The 14,017-nt window shown below is 35.6% G+C and overlaps 1 protein-coding gene across 10 annotated transcripts in view; it reads left to right on the top strand.

Moving 5' to 3' along the window:
- DMD (dystrophin) overlaps positions 1-14,017 on the top strand; it is a 1,160,159-nt gene that overhangs the window by 360,074 nt on the left and 786,068 nt on the right. For all 10 annotated transcript variants that reach the window (XM_055801176.1, XM_055801179.1, XM_055801178.1 and 7 more), the window contains 3 exons: positions 8,465-8,653; positions 9,431-9,612; positions 12,985-13,135. In XM_055801176.1, the coding sequence (XP_055657151.1) occupies positions 8,465-8,653; positions 9,431-9,612; positions 12,985-13,135 (522 nt within the window). The remainder of the gene's footprint in view (positions 1-8,464; positions 8,654-9,430; positions 9,613-12,984; positions 13,136-14,017) is intronic.

The raw sequence follows: 14,017 nt of genomic DNA, 5'->3' as shown, positions 1-14,017 counted from the left end.
TCCTTATATCCTTCAGTGAACTGGATGAGCCTGTTGTAAAAGGACATGTGGACTGTATGATAAAGGAGACTGTTGCTTTTATGAACGCTGATTTGTTTACTGCAGAAGTTAGAAGGTAGACAGAGAGGGGTTATCTCAAGGTCTTCCTGAATTGCCCACAACTGTATGGGCAAGGGAGAAAGACGCAGTTCAACTACTGCTACACATCTTTTCCTTTTTCTCCTCTGTGCCTGTTGCATAGTTCTACTAACCTGTTGCGTATCTCTCTTCTTCCATAAGTCAGCACTGTGCTGGACAGTTGTGAAACATGTTGAATAAAGGAGCAAGGGGTTGCAGAAAGACAGCTCCATGACTAAAACAGTTGAGTGCTGCTCAGGAATATTCTCCACCTCAATTACAGTCTCCCTATGAGCAAAGTAATCTTTCAGAGACGTTCCTGATGTCTGGGTATGTTATATGTTGAGATCTAAACCAATGAAGCACTGAGCACTTGAAAACAACTGGATTCACTGGGAAATATGCTTTGGACTAAATTATTATATAAGACCCTGAGAAATGAGGCCACATACACCATGAATCAGTCACCTTGAACTATTGCATATTTTGTCTTTCATTTCAACACATGTGAAATAGAGGGGGATATGTGGATGTTGGCTGAAGTTTTGGGACTGTTGAATAGGGGAGGAATCACCAATACCCCCTAAATGAGTATTGGAAAAAACCCAAACAAAGAAACAAACCAAACCAACCCCCCCCCCCACACACACACACACACACAAAAAAAAAAAACAAACAACAAACTCAAAAGAAACAAAAAACCCCCCACAAACCAAAAAACCCAAACTGTGTAAAAGCACAATGAGACAAGGATTTAGGTTTGCACACTGAACAATAACAGTAAAACACAGTATTAAATAGACCCTTATTGAATGTGGCCCACTCTGTGCACCAAATGGGATTAACTCAATTTTAGTACTTTTTTGACAGTTGATCTTACTGTATTGGTGCTCCTTCATAGTCTTATGTAACTTTTTCCTCGTGATCCCTTTTGAGACATTGAGCCAAATGCTCAGGGCAATTTTCTACTGGCAAAGAATGTTTCCTGTATGTCATTGTAGTTCTTAACTGGTTTCCCTTTATCCCAACAGTTAATTACAATCAAATGTATCGAGTGGTCCTCTTTTTTGATTTCTGCTGCTTTTTTGCATAGTCCATTTGAATTTAATTTGGCTAAAACACAATTTATCTGTCTCCATCCCATGTTCTTGTTTATATGTTGAATTAATTTTCTGCTTATGGAGATTTTTAGAATAAGATTTAATTAGCAGTATAGAAGGTCTTTGTCAGAAAAGTCTAAGGTAGCTGTTACTTAAGTCCTTATTACATTTAGGGTTTACATTTTAAAAATTAAAATTAAAGTGACCATTAGCTATTCCATCTTGAATATTTTTAATGCTACTGTGTGATACCATGATCACAATTCAAATTTTAAGGTGGACTGATCATAATTAATGGATAAAATTACATTTACGTATTTTTATGTACATGACAGTATAAAACACGATAGATGTTTGTTCCAGGGATATGAATCTGCTGATCTGGAGCTACCTTGTTGGTAGCGCTACTGGGAACAGACCCCAGGCTTCTTGACATACTTTCAGGACCCTGTTACCGTTTACTGCTGGAGAGTTCTGTGAAGGGTCATTAACTAATCGTGAAAATTTACTCTAGGGTGAAAGTTTCAACTTTCTTTTTGTGAAGAGTAAGTTTATTTATGTGTTATGTAGAGACCAAATGATCTCACAGTCTACTGCTTGACATGACAGCACCTGAAATACACATCTTCTTAGAAGGTGCCTTGTACTTGGATCAGAAAAGGGAAGGGCTGAAGAATATTAGGTAGACTAGGCATTTCGACAGGAAGAATCATGATTTTGTTGTAGGTGTGTGTTGAAAGCAATTCCATTCAGTCACAGTCAGTTGATTTAGACATCCACATCAAATCATATTACTGTTTGGAGCCATGATTCTTAATTGATTGAATAGGAAGTGCCTTCCCTAGAGAGGCAAGTACTGTGTGTCTTGTCATCAGCAATACTTCAAACAGCAACACATTTTACAGTCAGAACAAAAAGCTCAAAATAATTAAAACATTAATTTTCCCTAGAGAGTTAATAAAATCAGTCCATTTTGATACACTTTGTGTTAAAAAGGATCAAGCAGCTCTAACCAAAACCTGCTTTGATACTTTTTCCAAGTACAGGTGTGTTGAAGAAAGCAAGCTAAGTGGAAACTTTTTTTGTGAAACACTGACTTACTTGACCATCTATGTAAACTAAAACAGCTTTTTAATTGTTAGCAAATTAGATCATTCCAGGTAGCTTGTAGCCTTGGTTCCTGTCTCTTAATACTATCTTGTCCTCACAGTTCCCAGTTTTAGTCTCTTTCCTAACCCAAATGGTTCCATTTTTTTCACTTTCTTTCAGTTGACTTTAGCCAAATTCTACACTCCAGGTCACAAGGTGCAAATTTTCTTTTATATCTAGTAAATTCTTTATTTGTCTTTTTCAGTCTTTATTTCTACCTGCTGTACCTAATAGAGTAGTTGGAGAGATTAATTTTATTCTGCCCATTTCCTGTCAATGGTTTCAGCATTTTCTTTCCTTTGTAATGTACTTTTTATCCTAACTGCCTGGCTCTGGCTTTTTTTCCTCACAACGTGCATTTTGCCTAAGCTCTATTGATTTTTAAAGGACTAATAATCTGCTACATCGCAAAACTGCAGTTGAAAGGACAGGCCAATGCATCCAGGTGAAAATATCTGTAGTACAAATGGACCCAGAGAAAATCAGGTATTAAAAATCTAGGTTGTCTCAACTGAGGAAGCAAGATCTGCAATTTTTCAGATTTATGATAAGGCCAAACCTAGGTGGTTTTTCATATGTATAGGAGAAAAAAAATAAAAAAACCCAAACAAGCATCTTCCTGACCTAAGATGTTTTCATTCACAAAGGCAGGTTTGAAATCCTTAATGAAATGAGCATGTCAGCCTCATTTAGTGGAAAAAAAACCCCACATACTAATAACAGTCTGACCAATGTTATCTTTTTCATTTTATTAACAGGAGTGACTGAACTATTCTGATGTACATTATCTGTTAAGAAAATATACTCTTGATTTTTAGAAAGAACATTTTAGCATTTAACATTTTAACAGTTATAATTTGGCAATTTTAAAGATACATAAAATAGGATTTTGTAATGAGAAACTTGGAGGAACTGAAAGAATAAGCAGTGGTATCAGTCTCACTTGGTAGGAGGGTGAATTATGTGTGCTACTTTCTGAGACTGTAGTCTTGCAAAGGGAGTTTTCAAACTGAGAAAATTACTCTGGACTTAAATTTGCCTCTACTTAAAAAAAATATGTTTCTTTAAAATTGTATGTCTCTGACTTTTAAAGCTCTAAATGTCTGGATCCAGATTCTGCATCTTTTGCAGTAAGGCAGCTTCTGAAGGAAGTAAATATATAATGTAAATAAGAGTGCTAGAATGAACCCTAAATGTTTACTGCAAAACTACTTCCCAAAACTGCCCAACTAATTTCTAGAACTCAGAAGCCATCTTTATGAACTAATGAAACATTCTTGGAAAATTTACTAAGATGTCCAATCCGTTTCCTCCCCTTAGGAACATAAGGCAGTAGTAAGTGAGGAAGACTTCATCCCCATGCTTTCTTACCCTGAAACAGCTGCAAGCTCGTGGTATGAACTGTGAATTAATTCATACAGCTGCCAGGCACACATCATTTTCCCAGGCTTCTGAAGATCAAAGGCTTTTTATTTTCTCTCCTTACACTTTAAATTAAAGCTTAAGAGTCCTTGCGGTCTTCCAGCCCCCACACCCCAGCAAAAGATGATGAAGTGTGCAAAATTTCAAATTTCTATCTTTTCTTCTAGATATAATTCTTTGATGTGCAGCAGCAAAGGAAAAAGAATGATATTCTAGAGGACAACATATGGGTCCAGAACATGTTTTTTCCTCCTCTGTCAGTCCATAATAACAACCAGGACTATTTTCCATGCAGAAATGACTGGTCATTTTTCAGAACACTCTGTGATCTGACTGACTGGCTGACTGGTTCCTAGCTAGATGTGATGCAGTTTTTATCAAGCATCAGAACTTTTAGTGTCTTTTTTCCCCTTAACGCTTGTGTCATCATGCATGTGTTGTTATTCAATATATTACTCTCTGTAAATGTTTTGCTTTGATTGCACTCAAGCAACTTTAGTTTGTGTAATAATTAAATACTTTATTAATAGGTTTTAATTCAAGAATGAAACTGCATGCCTATTTAAGCTGCTTTTTTTTCCTAAGTATATTCTTCCTAGCAATATATGACTATAACAATTTAACTTCAGCATGTCCTAATTGGTTTTCATCCTTTTAAGAAGTTATGGTTAGAAACAGCTGTTACAACTTCTATTAGATGTCACTATTATTAACTCGGTGTCTTTTCTCTCAATGTAGTGTATGAAATAACTTAAAATTCTACTTTTTGTAGTATTTTAGGAATTCTGAGTAGATTTTGTATAAATTCAGAAATTACATTCACAGAAAGCGTTGGGTTTGTGTTGTTTTGTATTTTTTAAATGGATTTGCCTACCATTATAATCTGTAAGAATCAGGGGTTTTATTCCTGTTGGTGTTATGTGGATTACTTCAGTGTGGATTATTTTTGGTGCTGTAGGATCTGCATAATTAAATCTAGTTTTCATTATGGGATGAATAATCTGTATGTACATTAGTATTAGAGGCACTTTTTTTTGGTTTTGCTTTTCAATACAGAGTGTGTGGCATAAGCATTAGGTCAGTAGTTGTCCACTTCCAGGTATGAATATTTAACTTTGTTTCATTTACAGATGAGCCAACTGTCTGAATTTCCACTGATTTGAGTAGTTGTTTTTCATTCCATATGCATGCAGCGTGGGGAAGGATGTACAACTGTCTTTCAGAGAGCCAACAGCATTGACAGAAGTAGTGAAGATGAGAATATAACTGGATTTTAAGATATATGTGTTTAGTCAAGCAAAAAACAACTGTTGACTCTGAGGCACATTTTTTATGTTTATATATTTTTTACAATGTGAATATTCTCTGCTTATATAGATTCTGATCAAGGTGGCCATTGCTCTACTATGGCTTGTTAATAGAAAATGTGCTCACAGAGGCAGAAGAAAATTTAGCACATTTTTATGAAATGTTGTAACTATGGCTTTATTTTATCAATGAAATTAGTGAGGGTGTTTTAATTAATTTGATGATCCCAGGGGGTCTCTGCATATGTCACTGTCAAATCTGAATGCAAATACTCTACATACTCAATGCACTCTAGAATTATGGAATGGTTTGGGTTGGAAGGGACCTTAAAGATCATCTAGTTCCAAACACCTTTCTATGGCCTTACTACCGTTTCAGCTTTTGATGATTATTCTATTTTTTCTTTTCCCTAAAATGCATGGGGAAAGAGAAGGTATAATGATCTAGTGACTTTATTAGGCCTCAGCAATTGAGAATTATTCAATTGTGCTACCCGTAAAGGAATATTTTCTTCTTTTTTAACTATTTGTACTTCAAGCAGAGCTGATATCTATTCCTCTGCTTTGTCATCTCATGCTGATCCCGGCTTTGCTGGAAGTGGTACTGTAAGATCTGAAAGAAAGTGGAAAAGGTGTTGTTTCCTCTGTCTACCAAATATAGGGATTACTGACACCATTTCACAAAGTCCTTTGGTTATACTTCCTCTAAACCTTTTCTGATTTCCTTATATTAGAAAATGGCCATTTTTAAAATAAGAGCATACTTTGGAATACCTGCTAAGAAACTCTTTTGGTTTCCATTTATGTTAGTGTTTTCTTTACACTTCTTCAAGAGATAATATAATGGATTGGAACTTAGTCTACACCATTTTGCCATCAAAGTTCATGAGTCCAGATTTTTCAATGCAATTCCATGTATTTGTGATATCATGAGAGAAGAAAGTGAAAACGTAGGTCAAGGTAACTAGGGAAAATTATAATGAGTAGTCACTCCTCAGAAAAAGAGTTGTTAGAGGGTGCTTAGTTAAACACTTGTCATACACAATACAATATTCAGTACTGGATTGAGAGAAGGATTTTCAGATGGAGAATTTTCAAACAGATGATGGAGATCACCTGTGGTGGGTTGACCTTGGCTGGACACCAGGTGCCCACCAAGCTGCTCTATTATTCCCCTCCTCAGCGGAATACAGGGGGAGAAAAAAAAGATGAAAATTTAAAAAAAAAAAAAAAGAAAAAAAAAAGTATAATGAAGCAATTGCAAAAGTTGCATGTGCAGAAGCAAAGGAAAACAAAAGATGTTGCTCTCTGCTTCCCATCAGCCAACGATGTCTGGCCAGTGCCTGGGAAGCAGGGCTTCAGTATGCATAGCTGGCTGCTCCAGACAAGTATCATAAATAACAAATGCCCCCCTCCTGCCCCTTCCTCCTCCTTTCTCTTAGCTTATGTCATATGGTATGGAATATCCTGTTGGTCAGTTTGGGTCCTGGCTGTGTGCCCAACCAAGATCTTGCCCACCTCCAGCCTACTGGTGAGCGGAAGGCTGGAGAGCCAGGCCTGACGCTGTGCTGGCACCGCTCAGCAGCAGCCAACTCACCGGTGTGTTATCACCACCTTCCTGGCTACCAACACAAGCACAGCACCGTGAGGGCTGCTGTGGGGCTCAGCCAGGGCCAACACATCATCACAGATCTCTGCAAACATCGTATCGCTAGTCTCACTCAGTTGTTACAGTATCTTTCCACCACCCCACCACCAGTGTATCAGATGTGGATATATTTTGTGCAGTATTGTTATAGAAATAAAATAAAATCATTATATATGCAAAGTAAATGATGAAGTTATCTCTTTCCACAGTAGATTGTATACTACAAAAAACTATTTTGCTGCAGATATGTGATGTATATGGGTGCAATTTTTTGCTATATTGTATGCTACTTAAAATCTGGAGTTGCACACAATTCAAATAATAATTTGCACAGCAAGAATATTTATTGAACATTTTCTATGCTTCATTGTTTATATTTCTGTAAGATAATACTTTCTTTAAACCAAAAAAAACCCCAACCAATCAAGTTCATCAGATTTCCAAACCTGCTATTCTGATATGGATTTAGTTAGTGAACATTGTTTTTCACATATAAGTGGTGATGGAGTAATGACTGGTGTTTTAGCCAGCCTAACACACATATGACAGTGATTCATGTAAATTGCATGTGATTATTAGATCTATACAATTCCGAATTAACTTGTTGCTGTGAAGATGAAGATCGAAAAGTTCATTTTAAGTGATCATGTTACATCAATTACACTTCCTGCTTTCAGTTCAAGTGATAAACTTTGACTTTGTGTCCTAAACTACAATGAAAGGCTTGAAAAGCTGCTTTGAGTGTTTTATAGGCACATGCACATCAGTAGAGACAATTTCTGCCAACTATAAAAACATGAAGTGACTTGGAATAGTTTTTTATGAAAGCATAAGCATATTTTTATTTAAAGACCTTGTTTTTATACTAACTTGCTAGCAAAATAACTAAACTTCTTCCAAAATTTTTGAAATTATTATGGGATAATATCTTCTGTAACAAGCCTGTGTCTTTTGCTTCTGCTTTGTCCTTGCCTTTAACTATGATACTTATCATTAAATACTTGTTGATTACTCTTGATTTTAAGCAATAGAACAGAAGTTCGATTTTTGTGCTTGTTAAGAGTCACCTGGCTTCTATAGAATGAATATAAGGATGGTCCTTGGTGGGAAGAGGAAATCAACAACAACGCACTTTTGTTTGGTCTTAAAAAGTTGGGATTTTGCATGAGGTCTCTGAGATTTTCAGCTTTCTGGAATGGTTTTCACAGAATGGGTGTCAATGGATTGCTCAATTTATAGCATTGCATGTAGTCTAAAGCGTTGTTTTTCTTTTGTAATGTTTCTCTGTACTGTCAGCATGCAACTTGCTGGGGTTTTTTTATGATATGATTTTACTAGCTGCTGTGGGAAATAAATTTCTCTCTGTTTTCCAAGAGAAAATACTTAAATAAGAAACAGTAAACTAGAAATAAAAAAACAGAACGTTTCTTGAAAAGCATGTATAACATATTGTCAATATTCAGAATACTTGGTAGGAATTTTGAATTCTAGTGTAAAATGTCTGATTTAATATATGATTTTTTTTAACCTTGATATTAGCTGATCTTAGTCAATTATCTGATTTGATGCTAAGTACTTCCACACATTACCCATCTGATATTTCTTTTATTTTACAAAAAGCTGGTTTTCTAATACAAGACAATGGCATTATATTCTTTTCTTTGTAGAACTGTCTGAGCAGATGCTATTTGCATTACTCTTAAAAATTTGTTTTTGACCAGTTTTTAGAAACTGTTGAAGAAAAGACTTTTAGCACCATGCGTATGGGGTCTGAAATGGATCTTGAGAACTACCAAACTGCTTTGGAAGAAGTACTCACATGGCTTCTGTCTGCTGAAGATACATTACAAGCACAAGGAGATATATCCAATGATGTAGAAGTTGTTAAGGAACAATTCCACACCCATGAGGTATATGTTTGTATTAAACCTTCAGTAGTTATGTGCTCGTATCCCATAATAAGGTAAAAAATCCAAAATAAGGATATTTCTAGTTTATATTATTCCTTTTTCTGTGGATGGGGTGTTTTTGTTTTGGTTGTGGGGTTTTGTTTGTTGTTGTTTGTTTGGGTTTTTTTATTAGTATTATTATTTTATGTGGAGAATTTAAAGGTAGTACTGGAGACCGTGCCTCAGAATCACAGAATAAAAATGAGGTTGGAAAAGACCCTTAAGATCATTGACTCCAACTGTAAACCTAATACTGCCAAGTCCACCCCTAAACCATGTCCCTAAGTGCCACATCCACATTTCTTTTAAATACCTCCAAGGATGGTGACTAAACCACCACCTGGGCAGCCTGTTCCAGTGCTTGACAACCCTTCCAGTGAAGAAATTTTTCCTAATAGCCAATCTAAACATCCCATGGTGCAACTTGAGGCCATTTCCTCTTGTTCTATCACTTGTTACTACATGGCACCCACTTCATTACAGCCTCCTTTCAGGTAGTTGTGGAGAGCAATGTCACCCCTCAGCTTCCTTTTTTCCAAACAAAACAACTTTTCACCCTATGCAAAATGAACCGGTATATTTCCAGTTTGTGTTAGAAGATTTGTGGAGGGGTTGAAAAAATGAAATGCCAAGTTGAAAATCATGTTTTGAAAGTGGTGGACCTTAAGATATTTCTCCCAGTCTGTTCTTTCCTTCCAAAGAATCAAACTTAAAATGGGATTTTATTTTTATTTTCAGGGTTTTATGATGGAGTTAACAGCTCACCAAGGACGTGTTGGCAATGTTTTGCAAGTTGGAAATCAACTTCTAACAACTGGAAAACTTTCAGATGATGAAGAGAATGAAATCCAAGAACAAATGAATCTACTTAATTCTCGATGGGAAAGTCTCAGGGTTGCAAGCATGGAAAAACAAAGCAAGTAAGTAATATGTCAGGTAAAATTATATATATATGGAGTTTGACTGAAACAATCCTGAATTGACTAACAGTTGAGATTTTCTTTTATTTCACGTCCCTGTGAACAAAACTTCGTATCAGATTTTTAACCTGACATTTTAAAGCTTTGCATGCTGTTGAGACTGAAAGCTTCACAAATGGCAGCAACTATATCAACAACTTGGAAACAGATTAAACTTTAACTAAAATTTATATTACCTACCTCAGTTTTTTCCATGACTGTTTCAACAAGTATCACACAATATTTAGCTAAAAAGGAGAGAATGTTTACAGAGATACAAAAGGAAGAGGGAAACAAACCTTTAACACTTATAAAACTTGATCCCATAAAAATAGTGAGAGGGGGCTTAGCTTTCCAGGAAATATTATCATGGTTTTATCTGAAAACAAATTACACTATTTGAAAAAGGGCAAGTCCTATAACTTAAGGTAGAAATATAATTAAAAGTAGAAAAAATAATCTGTTAATCACATTGATCTTTGAAGCATTTTAAAGATTTCTGTCTTGGTTTGAAATTTTGATTTACATAGTGCTCTCTAGGAAAAGAAACTCCGTAAAGCTAAGAGCTTGTGATTATGCCACAGTGGAGTAATTTGTTCTGCAGGATACAGAGTGGTTAAAGCAATAAAGTTATTGAATGTGGGTTTTGTGTGAGTTGCCTTCTGTATATTAAGAAAATGTCTGTTACTTACCTGATCTTTCGCATTGATTTCTCAGCCTCTTCTTATGTAGGATACTTTTAATCCCCATCTGATACAGTAACTCTGTTTCCAACCCATGTGTCTGGGTCTTTGTCATAAGGAATTTTGTACACCTGCTGGCCTTTCTGTAAAGGGGACCAATGGCCAAGTTTACCAACTGTCATACTAGGTCACATCCAGTGGAAATTTAAATGGTCCTTCACTACAGCTGGCGAGTGCCTCCTTTTGCAAATGTGGTTTTAATAAAAGTTGAATATCTCTAGTAGTCAGACCAATGGTCTAGCCCAGCATCCTGACAGTAACAGAAGAAGTAAGGATAAGCTTTAGGGGAGATACATGATCTCCTGAACCAGCATCTTCTCATCTGCTTTTGCGACTGGTGGAGATCAAATACTGGACTGCATGGGTCCATTGCTCTGCACACCAAATATTGGGCAGTATGGATCATTGGTCTGATCCAATGCTTCATGTCTTATGAAGTTCTCTGTAGGACTCTCCTGACCTCAAGCTTTTTTCAGCTCAGGTAGCTTCCTAAGATGGAAACATTTTTGTGTATTTGTAACCTGCTTGCTATTTATTTGTTTGTTTGTTTGTTTGTTTGTTTGTTTGTTTCCATCTATTTATTCAATACCCCCTTGAGCCTGTTATCATCCATGGCATCCTTTGGCAGTGAATTCCACGGACCTCTTACCTGCTTGTTGAGGAATGGCTTGCTTTTCTTTGTCACTAGTAACTGAAGTGATTCCCTCTAGTTGGCTCATTAGAAGTTAGGGTCAACAGTGTATATATCTTTCCTTATTCTCTCCATAAAATATATTTCTGGTTATTTTGCTCTTCTTGAGCTTTTTCCAGTTCAACCTTATATTTTTGGAGTTGAGTGGACCAGAATGGCCCACAATATTAGAGGGAAAACCATGATTTTCAACAATTGCATAACATGGCTCTCTTTTTTTCTGCAGTGTGTTCATAGTAATTACAAACATTTGTTTTCTTTTCAGCTTGCTACTGAGTATTGAGATTTTTTTTCTTTATTCTATCTTTCTTTGATAGTCTGTAAAGTCATTGATTGGTTTCAGATGTTTCAACCAAAATTTCTCCAGCTTTATTATATTTTTGGAGAGAAGACTACAATAATTCACTGTAGGCGGTTTTTATTTGCCGTATTTATTTTCATTTAAATCAACCCATGAAAATAGCAGACTCACCTCCTGAGTGGTACTCTGTTGACTAAAATGTCCTCCAACACCAATTGTTAAACTTATCTCTCAGATGCAGCTATAGAACATTGCTTGGGGAACTGAATTGTCTAGTATCTTCTGAAGCACATCATATTTGGGTAACATGAAATCAGTAGAAGGTATACAGTGATAAGGGCTTCCCAGAGAATGGTGCTATTTAATTTCTTATTAAAAAAACTATGTGATAAATTCAGTGAAACCTGGGTTAGGGCAAGAGAACATTTCTCAGGAGTGATGTATTTAAATATGGCTAATTTTGACCTATTGGGTCAAACCCCTGTGTTTGAAGCCCCAACTGGAGGATTATGGACAGGTTTTGTATCACAATGTAATGTATTTCTGAGTTATTATACACAATTTAAATTCTCGGGATCTATTTTCTACTTCAGATTAAAACATAATCTTCTGAACACATTGTTGTAATCTAGTCTTTAGGGCAACAGTGACATGTTTATCCAGATGGTTTTTGTGAAGATGAGTACAGCAAGGCTGTCTCTTCTCTCTTGTAATGGAATAGGAAATGTAAACAAAAGGTAGCACACTTTACAGCATACGGGAAACAAAAGTAAGCAGTCAACAAAAAGAGGAGAAAAATCCACTGATAAAGGATACTATAAAAGTGAAATGGTTCTATGGAAAGTGATTTGGGAGGTCAGAATATCAGAGGAAGTTTGGCATACTGCCTCTCTGTAAAACCAGCCCAAATTGGATTTCCCCTGTATTTACTAGGTATTGAAAGTACCTTGTTCTTCTAGCAAGGAATACATTAACATGCTGAAGGAAAACAGCCTTTTTTTTTCATTGCTTCCACCTGACCTTGCCCAAATAGGATTCTCCATAGTAAAGCATCTCAGAGTGATAAATGCACCATTGGAGAGGAAAACTTAATTATCAAAATAATTTATTTAGTCAAAACTGCAGTATTTCCCATTTAATTCTCCAGAGCATTCTCCACTGAATATCTGAAAACTTAATAATCTCTTCTCTTCTGTTTAATATTGTACATTTGAGGGAGCCTGGTAAGTACAGCTGTCTGAGTGTTTTTTTAATGTAGCGGACAGTACAAGCTTTAAGAAACCAGATAGTAGAGATTTTGAACTCCCAAGCACGTCTAATAGAAATGCAACTGAAGGCCAAAAGTTTAACAGATTGTATATTATACACATTACTGAGGTTAAAAAAAAAAAAAAAGTTTCAAAACAGTTTGCTTAATTCAAAACTGTAACTCAGCAAATCTTAAGTTAACCATTTGAAAGTACATCTTTTTTATATTCTTTATATTCTAGCTTGAGGTGTAGCCTCATGAACATCAGTTAAGAGTATACAATGCAGATATTTCTGCCTGTTGTCACCTGTCTTGTACAAATTGAAATTATTATTTCTTTATTCTACAGTTTACATAAAATCCTAATGGATCTGCAGAATCAGCAACTAGCCCAACTAGCTGACTGGCTGACAAAAACAGAGGAAAGGACAAAGAAAATCGATTTGGAGCCCTTAGGTCCAGATCTAGAGGACCTAAAGCGTCAAGTAGAAGAACATAAGGTATGCTTCCAAATGCATAAAAGCTAAATTGATTTTTTGACATTTTAAAAGCTCAACTTTGCTATGTTCTAATGGCAGGACTAGTATGGAATCTATATTTAATATTCATTGTTTTGTACAGGTAACAAGCTTTTGTAGAGTTATTTTATCACAACTTATCCTGATATTAAAAAAAAACACTTACCTTTGTACATATAAACTATATACTAAAATATGCTAGGCAACTGTAACATCCTTTAAGTAATCAGTACAATAAGAATATGTCAGATTTTTTAATACTTGTGTTTCCTTTTTTTTTTTCCTTGCATGCTGTAGTAGCAGTGATGCTGTAGTCATAATTGGACTATATAATCCTGGTTATGACTCCTGGTACTCTGAATATGTAACTGTACGGCACCATAACAGACTCTATTACTAACTCTAGAAAATACTTTGTAGTAATGTATTTAATTAATGAAAAATAACAAATTAATAAATGGAGTGTAAGAGAGAATTTGGCCAATTTTTTTTCCACATTCCATGAGAGTAGTTCTTTAATTGGAATAATTAAGAATTAAAAAGAGACTGTATCATTTGTGTAATAGCTTTATTTAATTTACTGGATTAAATTGTCTAGCTTCATATTCATTTAAATGTTAGGAATTTTTTTTGCATGTCTCCATGACGCATGGTGATGATGATAGGAAGACACAGAAAAGTATAGGAAACAGAGATGACTTGGGAAGTCATGGAGATTTACTGTGATAACCTGTAAAGTTTCTGCATCAGTGGTTCAAAGCAATTTAGTTCCTTTGTGTTTTGAGAGATTTTAAAATTTGTTGCTTGACAGCCTGTATCAGTGCTAGTCCAGGTTCTAGAGGGCAAATAATCCTGAAAAACAAT

This window comes from Falco peregrinus, chromosome 4 (assembly GCF_023634155.1).
Source record: "Falco peregrinus isolate bFalPer1 chromosome 4, bFalPer1.pri, whole genome shotgun sequence".
NCBI classification, from domain to species: Eukaryota; Metazoa; Chordata; class Aves; order Falconiformes; family Falconidae; genus Falco; species Falco peregrinus.
Note: the sequence above shows the minus strand (reverse complement) of the source record. Positions and strands in the feature narration are given on the sequence as shown.